At 44.1% G+C, this 22,435-nt stretch overlaps 1 protein-coding gene across 5 annotated transcripts in view; it reads right to left on the minus strand.

The window, feature by feature from the left end:
- Window positions 1-22,203, minus strand: part of MYOT (myotilin) — a 55,847-nt gene extending 33,644 nt beyond the window's left edge. For all 5 annotated transcript variants that reach the window (XM_060240407.1, XM_060240406.1, XM_060240404.1 and 2 more), the window contains exons 1-6: window positions 22,181-22,203; window positions 21,963-22,092; window positions 20,860-20,922; window positions 19,087-19,228; window positions 12,548-12,667; window positions 10,543-10,768 (exon numbers count right to left, since the gene is read on the minus strand). In XM_060240407.1, the coding sequence (XP_060096390.1) occupies window positions 10,543-10,768; window positions 12,548-12,667; window positions 19,087-19,228; window positions 20,860-20,922; window positions 21,963-22,092; window positions 22,181-22,188 (689 nt within the window). In that variant the 5' untranslated portion in view covers window positions 22,189-22,203. The remainder of the gene's footprint in view (window positions 1-10,542; window positions 10,769-12,547; window positions 12,668-19,086; window positions 19,229-20,859; window positions 20,923-21,962; window positions 22,093-22,180) is intronic.
- Between the last annotated feature and the right edge of the window lie 232 nt (window positions 22,204-22,435).

Raw genomic sequence — 22,435 nt, forward strand, 5'->3', positions numbered from 1 at the left:
AAGAAAGCTCACTGGTGAGTAGAAGACAGCTGTCCCGTGGCGCAGAGCGTTAAAGCTGCAGTATTGCAGTCCTAAGCTCTGCTCGTGACCTGAGCTTGATCCCAGCAGAAGCTGGGTTTTCAGTTAGCCGGCTCAAGGTTGACTCATCCTTCTGAGGTCAGTAAAATTAGTACCCAGCTTGCTGGGGGAAAGCATAGATGACTGGGGAAGGCAATGGCAAACCACCCCATAAAAAGTCTGCTATGAAAACATTGTGAAAGCAACGTCACCTCAGAGTCGGAAACGACTGGTGCTTGCACAGGGGACCTTTCCTTTTCGGGGAGGGATGGTGGCTCAGTGGTAGAGCATCTGCTTGGCAAGCAGAAGGTCCCAGGTTCAATCCCCAGCATCTCCAACTAAAAGGGTCCAGGCAAATAGGTGTGAAAAACCTTAGCTTAAGACCCTGGAGAGCTGCTGCCAGTCTGAGTAGACAATACTGACTTTGACGGACCGAGGGTCTGATTCAGTATAAGGCAGCTTCGTATGTTCATATGTTCAACTTTGCTTCCTTAACCCAGTCATATGTTACCTGGATTGGTACCCTTCTTTGCATTTTGTAAGAGCACCTCCACCCAGCACTAATGATAATCAATATCAATATCCAATAATCCATGTCAATAATCCAATAGTATAGATATCAATATCCAATAGTATAGCTATCACTATCCAATAGTATAGATGTCAATATCCAATAGTATAGACCAACCTCTCTCTCTCTCCCCCCCCCCTCGCTCCCTGATGCTGTTTAATTGTGTAAGTAGGATTCCCATACCATTGGGTGTCAATATGAAGTGCCTGACCCAATCATTTTATCTTTTGCATGGTAAAAGGAAAGAAGGCATCCTCTTCTACTGTGCGAACTCTTCTTCAAGGCCTCTTTGTTAGTTCAGCCCAAAGTAAACTCTTAATGTTGTAGGAGTCACTTTCGGACATGAGGGAAGTGGGATAAAATGGAGGAGAGGTTGATGGAGTTTGCCCCATATGCTTATTTTTTTCCCATGTGAAAATCTAAAAAATGCTATGTTGTTTGAAAACTCACTCCATCATTTTCAGCAGGTATGTGCTCACCTAGGATTGACTGATCATTGCCTGTTATATCTCTTGTGATTTAAATAGCTCAGATTTAAACATGTCTGACTTTTTACTGAGTCAGACTGTTTATTTTGTCTTGCATAATATCATCTGCTAAGAATGGCAGCAGGTTCCCCCCAAACTGCTCTGCCTAAGGTCTTTTACCAGAAAGGCTACGGAGTCCTTAGTAAGGACTGAACCTGAACTTTATAATAAATGCAAAGTGATTGTACATAATGAACTATGATCTCTCCAGTGTATGTAAGACCTTTTTGAGTGGTGAGACTGCAAAAATAAGAATCTTTTTGTTGGGTTATTATCCAATGTAATAAACACATTAACTGCTTCCCAAAACATCATCCTCAGGTTACAAACCTGAACATACTTGAAAACCATCCCACTGAAAGTCAGTGGGGTATAACACTACGAAAGCATGTATAGATTCTCTCGGATATATCACTTACTTTAAGAAACAAAAATCACTTTACTTTTGTAACTCTAAGTTGATTTCTGGGAATGGCAGCTTCCAGACAAAGCTGGGGTCAGCCAAAATACTGGTCTGCAATTCCTCCCATAAGACTAGAGTCTGTACACAAATGATGAAAAAAGTTTGTAGTGATTTATTCTTGTGTCTGCCATTACAAAATGAAGATTTGGAAGGAATCCTTTCTCCCAAATTAATTGAACTAGTGATTTGCAAAAATAGTAAAACCCAATATTACTTTTTAAAGCTGTCTTAAGATTTAGGACAGAAAAAAAAATTCTAAACATACAAACTTTCAGATTCTCTTCTTTTTATTGTTTGGCTTTTGTCAAATATGACGGTAACAAGGTTAAAATCTGACTCCAGATGTAAACTCCCATTTGCATACCAATGCTTGGGACACCTATTCTGGGTGGCAAGTATTAATTGGGTACTAATTAACATAAATTCCTCCCTCCTCAAGAAAAGTGATTATGAGAAGGAAATGTGTCCTGACTGAAAGCCAAGCCTTCTAACTTGAAAGCAGGAATTGGCCAACATAAGAGGAAGTTGCAGTGTAATCATATGCTTCATAAAATGCTATGAAGGTGTTACATTCTCCCCTTTGATTCCAGTAGGAGTTAGGCATGCATAGTTGAAAACCATTTTTGACAGCCAGAAATCAATTTTAAAAACAGTTTATCTCTGCATGAAGCTGAATTAACAAAGAAAAGTATGGATAGTATTCATTCATTCCTTGTTTGTTTGTTTTTAAAATCAGCACAGAGGTGGAAAAACAACCTGAATAAATGTGTACAACTGTGTTACCTAAGGCTCGACCCACAGTTTTTGAATACTGCACTCAAGTAATAATTTACATACTGGAAATTTTCTGATATTTAAATTCCCATTCTGCTACAGAAACTCTCTGGGGTGACCTTGTGCCAGTCACTCTCTCTTAATCTACCTAACAGGATTTTTTTTGTGGGAATAAAATGTAGGAGGGGAGAATAATGTTGCACATCAACTTCAATCAATTAATAAAATGGTCCTAAAACTAATAATAATAGTAAGAAGAATTGCAGATTTTTACCATGCCTTTCTCTCGGAATCAGAGACTCAGAATGGCTTACAATCTCCTTTATCTTCTCCCCCCACAACAGACACCCTGTGAGGTAGGTGGGGCTGAGAGGGCTCTCACAGCAGCTACCCTTTCAAGGACAACCCAAGGCCATTCCAGCAGGTGCAAGTGGAGGAGTGGGGAATCAAACCCAGTTCTCCCAGATAAGAGTCCACGAACTTAACCACTACACCAAACTGGCTCTCCTAATAGAGACATACATTTAAAACAGGTGGGGAACGTCCGACCCGAGGGCCATTTATGGCCCTTGAGATCACTTGATCTGGCCCTTGGGGATTGCTGGGCCGAGCCAAGCCATGTGGTGGCCTCCCTGGGGCCCAGTTGGCCAGTGAAGATTGTGAGGCCCGTTTATTTTCCATTCTTTCTCACATTTCTTTATTTTCCTTTCTTCCTCCCATTTCTTTGTTTCCGTTTATTGCTCTTTCTTCTCCCTATTTCTTTATTTTCTTTTCTCTCTTCTCTCCCCCCCCCCCCTTTCTTTCTCTCTGTGGAACCTGAGTGGTGGGCATTGTGAAGGACTGCTGCTGGGGTATGTGGGTGCCTTTAAAGGTCTGCTGAGAGCAGCTGCAGTTTCTGCATGGAGGGAGGGCTTGCAAACTGGGGGGGAGGGATGTTATGTATTAGAGTCAATGTTGTTATCAATGGTGTTCCTGCCTGGCTCATTGGAGCCTGAAGGACTGAGCTTGGGGTCTTGGGAACAATGGGCAGTAGGATCCAAATCCAGACTGCCCTGCTCTAGTCACAGGCGCCCTGCTGGTTTGAATGACCCAATGATGTGCTAGCGCGGGAACCCAGTGTTGTATATAGTTGGCCCAGCTCTCACAGCAGCTGCCCTTTCAAGGACAACCTCTGCCAGAGCTATGGCTGACCCAAGGCCATTCCAGCAGGTGCAAGTGGAGGAGCGGGGAATCAAACCTGAGAGAATCTTATTAGTGCAGCCACCTACCATGCTGTACTCGATAAAGAACTTGTTATCACTTCTACCTCGCCTCTTCAATGCCTAAGAACCCACTATATTATAGTTTTCAGTTATCTTTCCACAAGATCAGGGCCATTTAAATCAGCTTGTCCCATTGGATAAGCTCAATTTCTTTGAAAAGATCCAGCCTGTCCTGTTATTAAAAGCCTCTTTAGCTTCAGTATGGTTTCTTTTCTTAAAAAAAAAAGGATTCCTATTAATTAGTGCAATTTCTGCAATCTATAATAATTGCTACTATTTGGATTGTTGCTCCCACCTACATGTGGAGTGAAAAAAACCCTGTGAGACAAGTTTGTCCAGGCTGAGAGCGCTTGAATTTTGTCTTCCACTGTTACAAAAAGATTTCTGAAGAAAAAGCAGAGGTTTTTTTTTTTTTAAGGTAGTAAATAAGAGTTATAAGAAGAACTCTGACTTAGTGGTAGAATACATGTGTTGCATTCAGAAGATCTGAGGTTCAGCCTCTGGCATGTGACTTAAAATATGTCAGGCTGCAAATGCTGGGGAGAGACCTCTCTGCCTAAGAACCAGGATAGCCACTGCCAGTATTGAGCCAGGTGGACCCTAGTAGAATGCTTCTTGCCATGAGCACTTCCATCTTGGTTCAGACTTTTGTAATCTCACTGCTGTGTTGCTAGAATTGCTGGCTTGCTAATCAAATGTGTTTTGTCTGTAAAACCAACTAGTAACCTTTTCTCATCCTGAGTTACGTGGTACACCTAGGCATCAAGGTCAGCCATGCTTGGAGGCTATTGCTTTTGAAGTAACTTGTTCTAACTGGAGGTGATACTAAGGGGGTGAGGAAGGGGAAATGCTTCATTGCTAGAGAAAAGGGTGCTCACTGCTTCAAACTTAATATAACTGACTGTCTGTACCTGAGGGACCCAGTTCCACCAAGACATAGTCTTGGCCCTGTAACTTCTTCATTAATTGAATAAACTTCTTATGATTTCACCATCATAGACGTCATCTTTGATGGAGATTGTGCGGTACTTGACATAAGGTAGTTTCAAAAGTTCATAAGGGTGCCGCTTCAGGACTGATGCTGATATAAACCTAGAATTTTCTTCCTGTTACTTTTCTAAAGAAACAAATGGTTACGTAGATAAGCTTCAATATTCTGGTGTAATAAGAAAATTATTGTGAGTAGTCTAGGGTTGCCAAGTCCAATTCAAGAAATATCTGGGGACTTTGGGGGTGGAGCCAGGAGACATTGGGGCGGAGCCAAGAGCAAGGGTGTGACAAGCATAATTGAACTTCAAGGGAGTTCTGGCCATCACATTTAAAGGGACTGCACATCTTTTTAAATGCCTTCTTCCATAGGAAATAATGAAGGATAGGGGCACCTTCTTTGGGGGCTCATAGAATTGGACCACCTGGTCCAATCTTTTTGAAACTTGGGAGGTATTTTGGGGAGAGGCACTAGATGCTATACTGTAAATTTGGTGCCCCATCTCAAAAAACAGCCCCCCCAGAGCCCCCGATACCCGCAGATCAATTCCCCATCATTCCCTATGGGAATCATTCATGGAGGTGCATGATGGCTATGGGGGTGGGGCTTCCCCCGCCGGCCAGCTGGCTGGGGGAGGGGGGAAGCCTGTAAAACCGGGGGATCTCCCTCTGGGACCTGGGGATTGGGAAGCCTAGAGTAGTCACAAGTTTTGATGTTTCAGGCAGAAAAATCACTATTTCTATACTGACTCCTGCATGGATGATGAAAGTAAAGCCAGACAATCCACAAGCAAGATTGGGGTCTCTATCTTCTCTGAGGTCATTCAGAAAAATATCATTTTGTAAATGAACTTCCCCAGCCCTCAAAAATAGGTCTAATGAGGACGAAATATGGATCAGAAAGGACAGATTGTTGTGAGTTGCTAAATCTTCTGATGGTCCCCAGCCTGAGAGAGATCCAGCTGTTCTCAATCAGGGCTAGGGTCTTTTCGGCCCTGGACCCCACCTGGTGGAATTCTCTGCCTAACAACATCTGTGCTGTATGGGATCTGCTACCATTCTGTAGGGCTTGCAAGGCAGAGATGTTCTGCCAGGCATTTTGCTGAGAACAGTGATGACCTGGCACTCTCACATCCTGCCCTCTCCCTCTCTCTGCCTTACACCTTCTTTACCCAGGGGGCAAGAAAGTACTGAAATTTGTCCTAGCTTGGACACCATGCTACTTTAGTCTGGTTTTTATGTTGTTTTAACCATATATTATTGTGTATTTACTGATGTAAGTTGTCCTGAGCCCTGCTTGCAGGGAAGGGTGGCTTACCAAATAAACAACCAACCAACCAGACAGACGGATGGACGGACGGAAGACAGACAAATAAATAAATAAATAAATGTCTATTAAAAGGAAGCTGAGGGGAAAGAAACTAGGCTGTTCAAACACTTCAAGAATTTACAGAATCTTGGCGGGGGGGGGGAGATTTCAGTGTGGGATTTCCAAATTATTCCTCCCCTTCCCCATTGATTCACTGCAGGAAGGTAATTGTAAATAGTCAAAAAGGGGGGAAAACCCTCACTGGCAAGTACTTGGATGGGAGACCTCCTTGGAATACCAGCACCTGGGAGGCAGGGACAGGCTTTATTCAGCCACCTCTCTGAATGTCCTCTAGGCCCCCAGTAGGGGTCAGTCACCAGAGATTACCATGACTTCCAGGTGCACACACACACATACTCTACAAAAATACAAGAGTGAGTATGTGTATGTGTTAGAGAAAGAGAGAGAGAGATGACATGAAGAGAACTAAAAATGCCCCATAAGAGATAAAATGTTAAGAGTAGTGAATGACAATTAAAGGGGGGGAAGTGTGGGAGGAGATACCAGGGTGTTGAAGTTCCTAATAATTTATCGGATGTGGGGTGAGGAAGTTTATGGGATAAACAGGATTTCTGTGCCTCCCCCCCAGCTTCTAAACAATATATTCATAAACTGAACAACTGACAATTTGCCTTGTAGCTGCCTCCTGTGGGGTAGCTCCAGGGCCGGCTCGCCCACTAGGCAAACTAGGCAGTTGCCAAGGGTGCCAGGAGCAAGGTGTGCTCAATCGGCTTCCCCCTGTGCACAAGACAACCACCTAATTTGCCTCCTCCCACCGCCAGCTCCCTCCTGCCTGCCGCACTCCCGCCCCTGAAGCTTGCCATGCCCTACCTCAGCTAGCTCCCTCCCTCCTGCCCTTGAATCTTGCCCTGCTGCCGACTGCCCCCAAAACTTTCCCTGCCACCCCCCACAGCCATCTGCCTTTCTCCCGTCCCCCCAAGTTCGCCCTGCTACCGCTGAGCCAGCTCCCTCCCTCCCGTCCCCCCCTGAAGTTTGCGCTGCCGCCGCCAGCCAGCTCCCTTCCTCCCGTCCCCCCCCCCCGAAGTTTGCGCTGCCACCACCGCAGCCAGCTCCCTCCCTCCCACCACCCAAAGTTTGCACTGCCGCCAGCTCCCTCCCTCCCACCCCCCCAAGCTCGCCCTGCTGCGCCTGCCACAGCCAGCTCCCGCCTGGCCCTGAGAAGCATACCAGCTCCGAGGTCTGCACGTGTTTTGAAGAGATCCCCAGAGGAAATTTCTTCCCCCTCCTTTCCAGAAAGGAGGGGGAAGAAACTTCCTCCAGAGGTCTCTTCAAAACACCCACAGACCTTGGAGCTGGTATGCCTCAGGGGTCCTCCAGGTGAGTGGGGGGGCCCTGCCTTTGGGCCGGGAGGCATGGGGCTGCTCGTGAGTAGCCCCACGCCTGCTGCCTACTTGCGAGTAGCACCCATGTCTACTCGCGAGTAGGCCCACGGCAGGTGCGGGGACTCAGGGGCGGGCAGAGCTGTGCTTCCTAGGGTGCTGGAAGGGCTTGGGCCGGGCCTGGGTAGCTCTAGCTGTGGTTTCAGATATTTCATGAGTATTGAAAAGCACAGTTGGAGCTACTGGGAGTCAGATCTAGAGTACCATACAAAGCAAACTAGTTGTTAAGTTTCTGGTACCCTGGACTTCTGAAGAATTCTTGTACATCTCTTTATGCATAGGATCCAGTTCACAGCATTGCTATGCTAGTGCCCTAACCCCAAGGAAGCTAATTGATGAGATTAAATGTTTATAACCTATACTGGAATAGTCATAATAGCTTCTTTATATTTAATTACAGCTGTTCTATATATAAATTTTAGATGGAAAAACCACAGTGGTTCAAATAATGAATCAAAAATTTGCATCAGCAAAACAACAAAAGAAAAAAGGGGATGGCAATTTCAACTTGGGGAGATAAACTAAAATTTCCTATAGACTGCACCTTTGTTTTACAGATAGTCCTGCTATTACAATTAACTTTTTAAAGATGTAATCGTTCCACAGGAATCTTTCTAATTAATCCGCCCCAACCCTCTTATGACTAGCTAGTAGTTGTATGTTCTGAACAGGTTTAGAAGGTTGATTACTAAATCCAGAAATAGAATAATTGACACCACTGAAAGTCACACTTTTTTGTCACAGGAAACTTATGATGCTTGAATGCATAGGTATTGTTAGAGTGCAATGCTAGCAGAACTTGCAAGGCTCCATGCACTGGTTCTTGTTTGCTTCGGTGTTGATCTGCAACAGTTTTCAGTCCTATCGAAAGAGGATGGCACAATAACTAAGACCGATTTTGCACTCACCTTACGGTGCTCTCACATTCGTCTTCTCAGTGTGGCTTCCTTCCGATTTCACACTATCTGCCCCGGGGCATTTTTGCGCAGCGAACAGAAACTGCTAAAAACCAGTTTCTGTTTGCTGTGTGAAAATGCTGATGCTTGCTGCAGCCTTGGGGCAGATAGTGTGAAATCGGAAGGAAGCCACTCTGAGAAGATGAACGTGAGAGCGGCGTAAGGTGAGTGTGAAATCTGTCTAAGTCTTGTACTTTAACCAAGGGCAGGGGAAACAATTTGTACACTTTGCAAATCTGTGGCCATATTTCATATAATGGTTAGTATGCTTGTGCCCTTTGATTGCACAGAAGTCTGTCTAGGCTATCAAAATATCATCCAGTCTTTGTTTTATACCAAACTCTTGCAAAGGATATACGGCACAAAAGCTTCCCTGCTCATAGCATGGCTAGGTTACAATATGCATGCAGAGAAACCAATAGCTAGGTTTCTAGAATCCATACATGGCACACACATAGGGGTCCCAACCCTCCCGGTCTGGCGGGGGAAACCAGGTTTTCCAGTCTCTTCCCCCGCCCCCCCCCAAAACGGCAGCGGGGGGAGGGGAGGGGAGGGAAACGGCGCCTTCTGCAGATTCAGAAAGGAATCTGACTCTGCAGAAGGAAGTTCTGAGGGAGAGGTGTGCGTGCGTGTGTGAAGCGGCACGCGGAGGTTTCTGTCGCATGCGCAGTGGCTGAGGCTCAGTTTGAGAGAGCGCGCCGTGCTGTTGAGGCGCAGGCTGAGGGAAGGCGGGTCGGCCGGCTCGCGGCTGCCTGGCCTCGGTCTGTGGCGGCTCAGGCTCCCGCAGGACGTTCCAGAGCCCCCGGGGCTATGACCTGCCTCCCTGGCTTCCTCAGCGGCGGCTCTCCCTGCGCCGCCCTCCGCTCCCGAAGTTTCCCCTCCTCGCCTCCACCGGGCTCCCCGCGCCTTCCTCGGCGCAGTCGTCGCCCTCGCCACGGCACCTCAGCGCGGAATCAGTCGTCCCTGGGATCTGTGACTGTCAGCCATGAACACAGATGCCTGTCTCTTGATGAAATTAGATGGGGGTATGTGAAGAGAGCAAGCACACACACACACAGAGCTCTTATGGTTTTTTCTGTGTGCTACACGATAGTGATCTGTTTGGAAGCTACAATGCCTTTTAAAATTTAACTATGCCTCTCTTCCTATATTTCCTTCTGTATATAGTAGGCCAAGGGCTATTTTAAGTTTTAGATTTGGAAACATGTTTTCTTTCTGGCATGATTAGGGCTGTTTGTTTTCTGCCAGCTGCTGGTTAATATTTGGGCGGGGGTGGGTGGGGGGGTTAACATTAGAATAGGCAATAAGCAACTTTAGCTTGACATATATGTAAATGAAGAGTTATATGAAAATAGTCTGTGCCCTATTCTGTGCCCTCAGAGTTCTTGTTTCAAATTCACAGTAGAGGAGCTTTTCCTTTATAGAGTGTCACAAGATTGCTAGAAACTATTTTAATAGCTATTTTTGCCATTTTGAATGTGAAGTAAGGTATAAAAACAGCAGGTTTGTTCTCTTTTTTAAAAAAAAGTGGCATATTTTAACTGAATAAAGTATATTTTTAGGAACTCAGCTCACATTCATACTCCATGCAAACATTTTAGTGAAATTATAGGTAGATTTGTGTAAACATGAAGAGTTTTTGTGAGCTCCTCAAGCTGTGGTGTGATTTAGTGAGTCTTGCTGTACCTAATCTGCGGATATCTGGGGCTCCGGGGGCCCTGTTTTTTGAGGGAGAGGCACCAGATTTTCAGTATAGCATCCAGTGGCTCTCCCCAATATACTCCCTAAGTTTCAAAAAGATTGGACCAGGGGGTCCAATTCTATGAGCCCCAAAAGAAGGTGCCCCTATCCTTCATTATTTCCTATGGAAGGAATGAATTGAAAAGGTGTGCTGTCACTTTAAATGTGATGGCCAGAACTCCCTTTGGAATTCAATTCTGCTTGTCACAGCCTTGATCTTGGCTCCACCCCTAATGTCTCCTGGCTCCACCCCCAAAGTCTCCTGGCTCCACCCCCAAAGTCCCCAGATATTTCTTGAATTGGACTTGGCAACCCTACACACACACAAGGAATACACATGGAATACTATTTGTAGGGTTTTTTCTCCCCCTTGCAAATGCAGCTGCTGCTCTTGGATGGAAGGCAAATATTTGTCTTTTCAGTTGCATTGGCTTACCGGTAGTTTGAGTTCTCTGAAGGGTTTTCATACATGCCGCAGAAGTCCTTGCTCTCGTGCCCATAATTCTGCCACCGAGAACTTGCATGCTCAGCCTGGTTTGTTGGGCCAGCAGCAGGCCTTTGTAACATAATATTGGAAAAGTACTGGCTCCTTGGTGCAGGGGTGATGCTCTTTATAGTCGGTGCTTCTGATACTGGGGTGTTTTTAAAAACTTCTTCTATTCCTGGAAAACACAGTTCTTTAAATGACACACATAGAAATTAAACCAATGACAGCAACTCTTTCCATTATGCCATTCTTCTGTGGTAGTATTCCTTTATTTAAACAAACACCTTTCTTGTCAAATTGGCTAATCTGGCAATCTCTTTACTTGGAGAAATGCCACTATCACTTCTTAGTGAAGAGGAGAACAGTAAAATGAAACAATAACAACAAGGGATGACAATGTTCAGATATTTAGGATCAGATTTTAATGGGGAATTATTATTTATTTGGAACTCTTTTATGAAGCCCGTCTAGGGGACTTGCCTGAGGTGGCTTACAAAGATGGGAAACCTTAAGTAATCCAATATATAACCCAGCGCCACTAAAGGGAAAATACAAAGAATTTTAGGTTCTTTCATGAAATGAAAAAGCAAAAGTCACAGTGAGAAACTATGGATTGTCTTCTTGAGAATGAAAATCTCACAGAAATTGCAGGCTCAAGCACTTCATTTCTTTCATATAAATCGTTTCCACTTTTGTGACAAGTCAAAGTTTGTCTGAACCACAAACTATGGGTTTCTTCTCATGCTTCCAAAACATGGCTTGGAATCTGGGTCTTAAAGGAATAGAACAAAGCAGTTTGTTTGTCATTTCAGTGAAATGGCTAATAATAATAATAATAATAATAATAATAATAATAATAATAATATTTAATTTATTTCCCGCCCTCCCCGCTGAAGCAGGCTCAGGGCTGCTCACAGCATAAAACTTCAACAATTTAAACAATACATATTATAAATCAAACATACATATTATAAATCATCAAACATACATACAAACATACATACAAACAGTGTTTTTGTGTGAAAACAATTACTTTCTGAACCATACACAGGGAGGGGGAGAGAGGATAAGGCTGAGTATTTGTCATTACATATGAATCATGCCAGAGTCTTGCACTGTTTTTGGAAGAGAACCAATCCTGGTTTGATTCAGACCTTCGTTGACAGTGACCTACAAGCTGGGGAACAGCTGAGCCTCTCCTGGGAATGGTCAATGCCAATGACCTCATAGACTGTAACTGCCAAGCAAGTTGATTTATACAGGTAAGTATTAGAAGGAGCCTGCGCACTTGTCAGGGATGTTAGCTTGAGCAGATACCATACCAGCTGCTAACCCTCCAGCAGGGGTGAGAGTAACTTGCATTTCTTACTGGTACTCTCTCTCCCAGGGAGATCATAGCAGAAGATGGGAGAGCCTCCCTTCTTACTAGTACTTTATACTGATCTGTACCAGCTTGCTTTCACCCTAGCTCTTCAACCTTGTGGAATAAAGACTATGGCATGGTTTTTCAGCTGCTTAATTTATTTATTATATTTATGTCCAGATCTTTATTTGGGACACTCAGAGGTGTTTACATGGAGTTCTCTGCCATCTTTTACTTAGGCACTGAGCTATGTGAGACTCACGGGTCTTTTACAATGCAGTAGCATCATATGCCCTGCAACCGTTCTTCGGCACACAGTTTCCAGACAGTTTCTCAAACCAAAAAAGTTGCACATAGAAATCTTCACTAGATACATTAACACAACACAGATTTTTCATTGCTCTAATTGTACTTCCATTCTGATCCTATGCTCTGTTGAACAGCTCTTTGATAACACAGAACTGTCTGTATGTCCCAAGGAAAAGCCAAGAGAGGTCAACAATAGAGTCATGTTTCCAGACTTGAAACTTAACACTTGAAACTTCTTCCACTCCCTAAGAAATGGTTAGGGGGAGAGAAATCTGCAGTTACCTGCAGAAACGAAAAGGTAAGCATCGGATGCCACTGCACCAAACTCATTTTCAGCGACACATGTAAATAGGCCAGAATCTTCAGGGAATGCTTCTGTGATCACCAAGGTGCAAACTTCCTCTGAAGGAAGGAAATTATGAATGAGGCAGAAATCTAGGGGCAGTAGGTTACATAGCTTCATCCCTCTCACCAATGACAGCAGCAGTGAAAATTTATCTAATTTCCCGTAAAATTAAAACAGCACTCGGAAAGAAATAATATTTCAAATGTATGCATAATGATTATCAAAGATTTTAGGTTTTCACGGCTGGTAACATCATTAGGGTTTGTAGAATCTTTTGGGATCAAGTGCTGTGTTCTACTGGAGAAAGTTTTCCTTCCAGACGTTTCGTTCTCAGCTGCGGAGAACATCCTCAGTGGCATTGCAGCCGGAGCAGGCGCTCTGACCTTCTTGGCTGCTGTGCATTGAGTGGGGCCAGGGCTGCTGGTGCATTTTCATCCACCAGTCTTGGTACCCAGCTCTGCAAAACACCCTACAGACTATAAATTGCAAGAAGTCTCAGAACAACTAGCAAATTCCACAGAACAATCAGCACAGTCAACAACCATCTTCCTTATCTTCAAACCCCTTCCAACCTTCCCAGCAATTAACACAGAACAATGGTCACATTCAACAGCCAGTTTCCTTATCACTACCCTTCCAGGAAGCCCCACCAAACAATGGGCACATCCACAAACCAATTGCCCTTTCATCACACCCCCTCCAGCCTAGAAATAGCAGCTCTCCAGCAGCCCTGGCCCCACTCAATGCACAGCAGCCAAGAAGGTCAGAGCGCCTGCTCCGGCTGCAATGCCACTGAGGATGTTCTCCGCAGCTGAGAACGAAACGTCTGGAAGGAAAACTTTCTCCAGTAGAACACGGCACTTGATCCCGAAAGATTCTACAAACCCTAAGTATGCATAATGCTTTTACTGTTTGTGCATGTAAATAAAGCCTAGGTGGATATATTTGGTGCATGATTTCTTGTACAAGTGTATTGCTATTTGATCAAAACTTCTCTGTACCTGATAAAGGGGTGTGTGTGCGTAGTGTGGCAGTGCATGGAATTCAGTGCATTGCTCATCTCTGCTGCTTCTTGTGAATGGGTGTAACTGGAAAGCATTGATTCTCATCTGCCAGTAGTCTATCCCTGCTGCAGTGCTGGATTAAACCCTGTGGAGGCCCCTAGGCAGTCAAAATCTCGGTGCCCCCCTCACAAATTATCTCAGAGCAGGAGTGCCCCCACCACCACCCACGGCCCCCACTGCACCTGCGGGCGCCTTCTCAAAAGCCCCTTTGACAAAGCTCTGGGAGAGAGGCAAAGTTGGCCAGGACATCAGCAGCAGCTGCACCAGGCAAGTCGGGCAAAGAGTGGCTCAGTTGCTGGCTGCACGTGCAGGCTGGGAGGGCTGAAAGTAGGGGGGAAATTGAGGGGGAAGCCAGCCTGGGGCCTCTAAAGGCGTGGGGCCCATAGACCAGTGCATACTTGGCCTAACTGTTAATCCAGCAAAGGGATAATGGGCATCAAAGCAGATGTCTACACATGCAGTGGATGGCTGAATATATCTGTTGATGCAAACAGGGATGTGAACTAAATGTTGTCCTAGCATAATTCTGTGTAACTGCAGCTAGATTCGGACCAAAGTCTACTTACCAGGGACCAGTGATAAGCAGGCCTCTGTAGGAAGAAGATAGAAAATTATTATGAATTGTTATTAAAATGTTATGTCTTTAAAAAAAAAAAAACACAGGAAACTTAACTGGCTGGAAATGATGTACTGTTTTCAGGACCATTTTACCTGGCTAGTTTCCCATCTATATTTTCTATTGAATATTCATTTGTCACTGCAGAGCCAGCTAGAACTTGAGATAGGAAACCCAATGCTCCCCTCCTCCCCAACAGGAAAAATATAGTGACTAATAAAGCACAGCACTTGAACAGACTTTTGGCTTCTGAGGTCACACAGCATTGTATTTTGCCTCTCCCATCCCATCCACCAAGCAGGGGCCATCATTTTGGAAAAGGAAATAACTGACAAAGCCAACCTCCAGTAATGCTTCAAATATATCACTTAAGACTCCCTTCCTGCTACTGGTAGGCCTTTCACCAACAGCTCAGCTCTGGCGCAATTCTAGCTCCCTGACAAAGATTTGCATGACTGCAAACTTATTGTTGCATTTATATATTACATTTTTTGCACATAAAACATGTTATTGGTACGGTTTAAAATAAAATATGTAAAACATACCTTAGGGGAAGATTTAAATCTTTTAACATATCTTTTTCCTTATTCAAGTTTCAACACAAAGAAATTATCTTGGCAAAAGCACTTTTAAGAAACCCTGCTAAATGTTTACTATTTTATTTATTCTACCATTTTTCTTGTTCCAACTGGGCTTAAACAAAAAATAGTCACATAAACAAAGAGATTTAAAGCAATGTAACAATGTTATAATATTTCAGAGATCTAGCCAAAGACTCTCCTAAATGCATTTACTTTGCATCTTCTAAGGAGCAGCAAAGATGACTTTGCTGGGCAACCTGTTGCAGAGGAATGGTGTTGCCACAAAAAACCCTCATCCAGGCTGGTGAAGATCTTACCTCCCGCAATGAAATGGCACTCAATAAGTCCTGCTGGAATGAGCAGAGCATGCTGGCAAGCTTATGGCTGATATGTGGATTCCTGGCTGTATAGAGAATTAAAGGCCAAAACCAGCCCCTTGAATGAATTAAAAGCAAACTGGTCGAAAATCTAAATGTTCTAAAATCACTGTGGTTGGCCCTGCTTGTCCCAATCAACATTTGTACTGCTAATTAATGTACTTTAATTCAATAATTTAAATTAAATTAAGTTTCTGTTCCTTGCTTTGCAAGGAGTCTGTGCTACCTCCAGGGTGCAGCTTCTTGTGCCATGGGACTGAAGGTGCCCCTCCTTGTTATGAGTCTGGCAAAGCAATCCATCTCTCCCTTTCCCATCAATGCGGGGTGCACCTTACAAGCCCTGCAGGCAGAAGGTCCAGTGCTCCAGCAGGCAGAAGGTCCAGTAGCTTGCAAGGTGGACTCGGGACTCACGTGAACCCCGCCAGAAGGAAGCTAGGAATCAAAGCATGGGGGTGAATTGGGGTTGCCCATGGTCACCTGGTGGCTCTGATACCAGTTTGTGTTTCTCCTGTGGCTCACCTTGGGTGGATGGAGGTCAGGGCATAGCAGATTCAGGAGGAGGCATCACCCCTCCCACCCCGCCTAGCTATGGGCCTGCACAATGGGGTTTCTAGGAGCATCTACAAGGTGTTTTCCTCCTCCCATTATCCTTTCACAGTTTCCCCTTCTTTCCTCCAGTATTTCCAGACTCTGCTCTGATCCAGTGTTTTTGGAAATATTGGAGTTAAAGCATACTAGCTGTCATGTGGATAGGAAGGTACCTCCCTGCCTACATCTGGCACCATTTCCCATCCCATTACAGCTGCTCCCCCCCATTGCAAAAATTTTTGTATCTTTTAAAAAGTGATTGTTTAGCAATAGACACACTACTAATCCTGGTCTTGAGACTGTAATAAACTAAACTAAACTAGACATACTACTATTTTTAAAAAGCAAGTTGTGCATAACTTGTGGATTGCCTCTAAAATTTATCTCCATTTTTCTATATGATCATTCATGGCTACTCAGCTGGTGGGCTTGGAGCTACCAATAGATGAGTAGAATTCTGTGGTTGGGAAACAGGCCTGTAGCACCCCATGGGGCCCACAGGGCCCAGCCTCCTTGTGGATTTTACGGACCCCCTCCCCAAGCCTTGGCTCCCCACTCTCCCTCGGGACCCCTCACTCCGATCACCTCAGCACATGAATCAGGTAGCGGCACCGACAAGCTCTCCCCTGAAGCACTCTGAGCAGAGTTGGGTGGATGAGCAGGCAGATTCCAAAAGTTGGGTGGGTAGATGGGCAGCCAGCCCCACCCCCTGCTCGCAGCAGCCCTTAGTCCAGCCATGAAGAGCTGGGGGCTCCATGTGCTGCCTTATTTTCCACCTCCATGAGCCTGAACAGGAAGTTCTTGGGTGAGTGGAAGGAGAGGCCCCTAGATTGCACAGGCTGCTATGGCAGCTAGAGTCCTTCCAGGGTATGGAGGGAGGAGCACGGCCAGGACATATCTCCCCCAGTCAGTGTGTACAAGCTGTACACATTCCCTGCTGCTCCTGGTTGGGGAAGGGCACAGGAAAGCAGGGAAATGGGGAGAGAGCGCAGAGATACAAATCAGCCTTCTTTTGAACTTTGGAATTGGAAGTTGAACATTGCAGGCTGAGCTCCAGGAAAGGTAGATGGGGAATTGGAGCTTACATGCAATTTAAATCACACTGGAGGGGGGCAGGAGAGGGGTGGCCCCCAACCTCTCCAGCTTCTTGCTCTCACGCCCATGGCTCCCCCCTCCTACAGCCCCCCTGTGGCTCCCTCCCACTGTGACTCTTAGCTGTGGGGCTGCTGGGAAATCAGTATCAAGCAGTGTCCCATGGAAACAAAACAACACAATCATCTAATGGAACAACAGGATCACGTTATTGAATCAATAGATGGGCAACATGCACCTTATTGAAAAATTTGGGTGCGTCGGCATGCTCATTTGATGAACCTTTTCATTTTAGACTCACACTGTTGGTGGGAAAGCCAGGGGCAAAGGGTGTATTTATAATGCCAGTGCAACGTAAGAAGCTGGTGAGATGATGGAATGATGTTATAACTTCTGCCCTGAGATTTACAAGCTCTTATAAATACTTATTCAGCTACTGGAGTGATAAAAACTAAACATGTGTTTCTAACGATCCAGTCCTAGTAAACACTACTGTGAGATACAGAAATAACATGCTCAGGTTCTAATGCAACAAATGGACCTAGTAAACCCCAATGACAGTCCCACTGAAGTCAATAGCATCTCTGTCAATAGAGCCTTTTGAGGATTTCTGTGCCATGTCTCTCAATATGAGGGATTCTTATGGTTCTACCCAATATGGATTCTTATATTCTACCCAAGGCACTGCACCATGCATGCAAGCAGGGGGGTTTCCTTCCACCTCCCTATCCCCCACCCTAGTGCTTTGCAGCTCCACCCATTCCCGCCTCTCTGGGCCATTCCATGCAGCTTCCTCTGCCTCCCATTTCGCTGCCTACTTTCCCTCCACCTGTTACTTTTGCTACTGCAGTGCACTGTGTCCTGCTCAGCTCTCCTGGCTCTGGCTGCCACTGGTGATGCTTTGCTGGCTCAGTCATGTCAAAAAGAAAAAGAAAAAAGCAGGCTGTACCCCAGAGGGCCACCTGGAAGTTGGGGCCCTTACCTGGAAGTCAGGGGGCAGTGCCCCCACAAGCCCCCCTATGATTACAGGCCTGAGTTAGAATAGCTAGATCCTATCTCTGTCTCTTTACTGTCTAGAATGGAGCTCCCTAAATAAAGAACTTTTTTCATTTGAAACCAACAAGTGGCAGTTCTGTGTAACTCTGTGACTGGCTAGCACACTCAGAACAAAGAGAAGTTCTGCTGCATTTAGCTTTTAGTGCATCCTGCTGCAATAGAATACAGATTACTGGCTTATTGTGCCAATGAACCTTCTATCAGGATGCACAATGTGAACCTTCAGGTATATCTCAGCACTTTTGGTTGGACACTATGATGCTGTTCTACCAAGGAAGAAAGATGCTGTTCTGCCAACCAAGTAAAACAATGTCAATGATTTTAAGAGGCTAATACTAATAGAGTGGGCTTATGATTCTTCTGCATATGAGCACAACATCACATGGGTACCACATGTTGTGGCTCATATGTACAATATCTTTATTTCTACCATTTCTCCTCTTTTTTGTTTTTTGAGAGGGGAAAACTGCTTTGTGTGGATGGCTGCACAGACAGGTCTTCACATGAAATGTACACAACATGATATTTTGTACATTGTAGAGGAGAGGGGTGTGTGTACACTCAGCTTTCCCTTGCACAAAGACCATAGCTATGCAGGTGTTTGAAGTAGCTTTAGAAAGAAGCATATCATCAGGCCCTTGAGCCTACCCAAAGCAATCCTAAACAGAGCTACAACCTTCCAATGAATTGCATTCCCTATGAAGTCTAAACCCCATGGACTTAGAAGGGTGGAGCTCTGCTTGGAATTGTACAGTGAGCCCCTCTCTCCAAGAGTGTTGGAGAATCATGAAAGAGAAATTATTTGCCAAGAAGCTTTATGGATTTTGAAAGAAGCCAACTGCAAAGCAATCTGCAGGGGCATGTGATGTACTTTCAAGTTTAACGGGGCTATGACAGGGAGAAGATTGGAATCACCCACTTCTGCCATTTCCTCCTTCCCCAAAGCACTCTGCCCCTCTTGCAGATTACATTTTGTTATAGAACCCCCTGATTATTAAACAACATTTCACTAATAGGAACTATAAATCACATTTTCTTTCAAACACAGCACTTACATCACAAGTGGGAAAAGTTTTTTTTTTTTTTTTTTTAAAACCCTACTTTTTCTTAATATCCGGAAATCTGCAGAATCGATTATTTGATTGTTCTCTCTGTACCAGTGAACTTGGAAAGGGGGCGTTGCTCGTATTCGGCATTCAAATACCACTAGTTGTCCTTTGGCAGCTCTGATATTTTGTAGGCCCTATAAAAGGGGGGAAACAATTGTAATTTTTATGTATGAAAAACAGCTTCATGCACATATGCTATCCTAACTCACTAGGAGATAAATTGGAAAATATAAAGCTGGATCAGAGAGTATGGGAGCAATCTTTAGCATACCTACTCAGAAGGCAGGCTCATTGTATTCAGTGGGGTTTACTCCTAGGAAAGTGGCCCTAGGATGGCACTGCACGAGAGGGAGAAAACATGTACAGCAGGTACATACCAGGGCAGAAAGCAGCCCAGGGGCAGCTTCAGCTGGGGAAAGATCATGTGAGAGGGAGGAAACAGTGAAAAAAACCTTGTCCTCACTGCTGGAACACCAATCCATATTGACCCCCCCCCCTCCTTCTGCTTTTAAAAACTACAATTTGAAGAACACAGTCATGGATTCCCAAAATCATACATAGTTTGATCCCAAGGCAAACAATCTCAGTAGGCTAAGCAAAGCTGGAAGAATTAATGACAGTAATAATTTGTTGATTTACTTTCCCTCTCAATTTTTTTTCTTTCCTTCCTGTAAGAACATCAAAATGGTCAAGATTAAAGAAAGAATATTGGGCACGGCTGCTTTTCTAAACAGCTAGACTCCTTTTCTCAGTGGCACAATGAATAAGGGTTAACATGGATTTTAAGGGCCAATCTAATAAACTAATCTAATTTGAGGTTGCGATGAATTTTCCCTGGATCACTGGTGACCACAGGTACTTTGCCTGTATTATGCAGCATACTTGACTGACCATTCTGCGGACATTTTCCTTTTTGGCTGGCATAGTACAGCATAGCTAAGTTACTCCTGCTGTTCTCATTTAGAACACTATAATTTGAAACAATAAAAAAGGAAATCTGTTGAGAAATCTGCTTTGGTTCAGGAATTTGGCATTGGTTAATTTGTTATGGAAGTTTCAAAATCTGGCTACCCATCTGTGAGGAAAAATGATTTCTAAAGATTGAGCTATGACATATTACATGACACTTCCAGATAATGTTTGTGCTGGAAAGGATAACTTATGTTAGCTGAGGAAAAGATGCCTTTGGTGTAGACAACTGAGAGCAAAGCATGTGTAAACTTTACCTCATACACTGTTGTCCATCTCCAAACAAACAGACCACTCTTGAAAAATTGTTCATTGTGAAGCTTACAAGGGGAGGAAGATTTGACAGATGGAAACAGCAAGCAGGGAAAGAGTCATCTCCCCCCATCCAGTACCATTCTACTCCTAATCACCCCTGCTTTAAGTTGCTGTATATGTGATGTGGGGAATTTGGGCCGTAGACTGACTTTGAGGTATACAGCAGAAGGTATTTCAAATCTTGGGAAATATCTGAGCCATACAAAATCTCTGACATTTCTCAAACACATTTTCAGAAGGGGATCCTTTGTCTCCTTAGTCCTGTACTGGTCAAACAATTTAATGTGAATGGAATAAGGCAATAGAAGGAAATATATCGGACAGAAAATTATGTGAAGAGAAAGATTTGTGTAAGTAGAAAGATCACACTGCAAAAGAGGATTTCCCAGTACTCTGGAGTAAGTTTCCTGGAGGCTGTAAACAAGGGTGCCTGTTTCCCATTAGTGTAGTGGGATCTTTGGATCCACAATATCTTGCTTACCTTTATAAAGACAGGGGCTGCTTCATAGGCAGCTTCAGTCTGCTTTTTCAATGAACTCTGCATCTGTATATTAAACAAAGGGGATATATTGCAGTAGCTAGCCTTGGTATCTGCTTAAATCTTTCAGGACATGTTCTTCTGAAATCCCTTGTTTAAGCACCTGAGGTGATTTTATCCCTACAACTCTGTGATGTAAGTTAAGATGAGAGAGAATGACTGCCCCAAGTTCACCCAATGAGTTTCATGGCTGAGTAGGAGGTTTGAACCCAGGTCGTTTAAGCTTGGCTGGACATTGTAACCATTATGCCACAGTAGCTCTACCATAGGAGGTTTTGACAGACAATTCAGTTTTCATTAAATGATTATTGATTTTTTTGAGATTTGATATTACATACTGTAATGGTGTAAGTGGTAAATATTGTAAATATTGTGGATATGGACACAGTCAATGAGAACAGAAATGGTAAACCTGGATTTGTAATTGCTAGGATGTGGGACACAGGGGAAGGGTCCATGCTGTATGTTTTGGGGGAAACTGTTGCTATTTCTAAGACTGAGTGCATGCTTGAAGTTTCATGCAAAAATCTGTGAACATGCAGGTTTTACAAAAACACTGTAAATGTCTAGTATTCTCTCCTCACAAGGGAACAGTTACTTCAGTGGCTATCCTTGAAACTTCCTATCGCTCAGCAAAGTTCTAAACAATCCAGATAAGTGGTATTGCTGGAAATGCATCTGCTCTTTGCTTTAGCATAATCATATAAAAAGAAACCTGTGTAATCTCTCTCTGTACTTCTCTCCAGCCACTTGAAAGGCATTTAAATCCCTGAATGTTTTGAATTCTCCATCACTATACTAAGTAGCTGCTTTGATCCAACTGTCCTTTCTTAAATGTCTTTAGAAGAATATGACAAATGGCTAAGCTCCAGGGCAGCCACATGACTGGTTCTAATCCTCCCACCGACTGATGCCAAAAATGTCTGTAATGGGAAGAGGAATAAACAAATGAAAACAAGTTGAGCTTCAATGTGGGGCTCAATATCTGCAGAGCATTGTTACATGTTTTCAATTAATGCAAAGAGAAAATGAATAGTTGAACCTACTCTTTGAGGGTCAATGGATAATGACTGAATTAATGTGGAATAACTGTGGCAGGCTTTATTGCTGCTGCTAGACTCTTCATTGGCTGGGGAACCAATGGTCAGGGAAAGAGTGGAGGTTTTCCGCTTGGTCCTATAAGGAAAATAAACAATACACATGGCTATAGGGAGACAGACGGTTTATTGGGTGATGATATGGAACAAACAGCTTTTGCACTTACTGAGACATTCCTCGGTGACCCGGCCTGAATGCCAGCACTCAGAGGTCAGGATTTCCCTATAAACCTACAGGAAACAACATAAATCAGACTTGTATGTTAGACTCAAAGATCTTCAGTGTCCCTTGAGGGGAGATGAAGAGCACCTTTAACAGATTAGGTGCAAATTGCATGGTAGGCAGACATCATGTAATGGAAAGGAATGTGCTGTGCCAAAATTAGCAGTGTTACCACTGTGCACAAATAGAAGCAATATGG

Source organism: Heteronotia binoei, chromosome 5 (genome assembly GCF_032191835.1).
Source record: "Heteronotia binoei isolate CCM8104 ecotype False Entrance Well chromosome 5, APGP_CSIRO_Hbin_v1, whole genome shotgun sequence".
Classification (NCBI taxonomy): domain Eukaryota; kingdom Metazoa; phylum Chordata; class Lepidosauria; order Squamata; family Gekkonidae; genus Heteronotia; species Heteronotia binoei.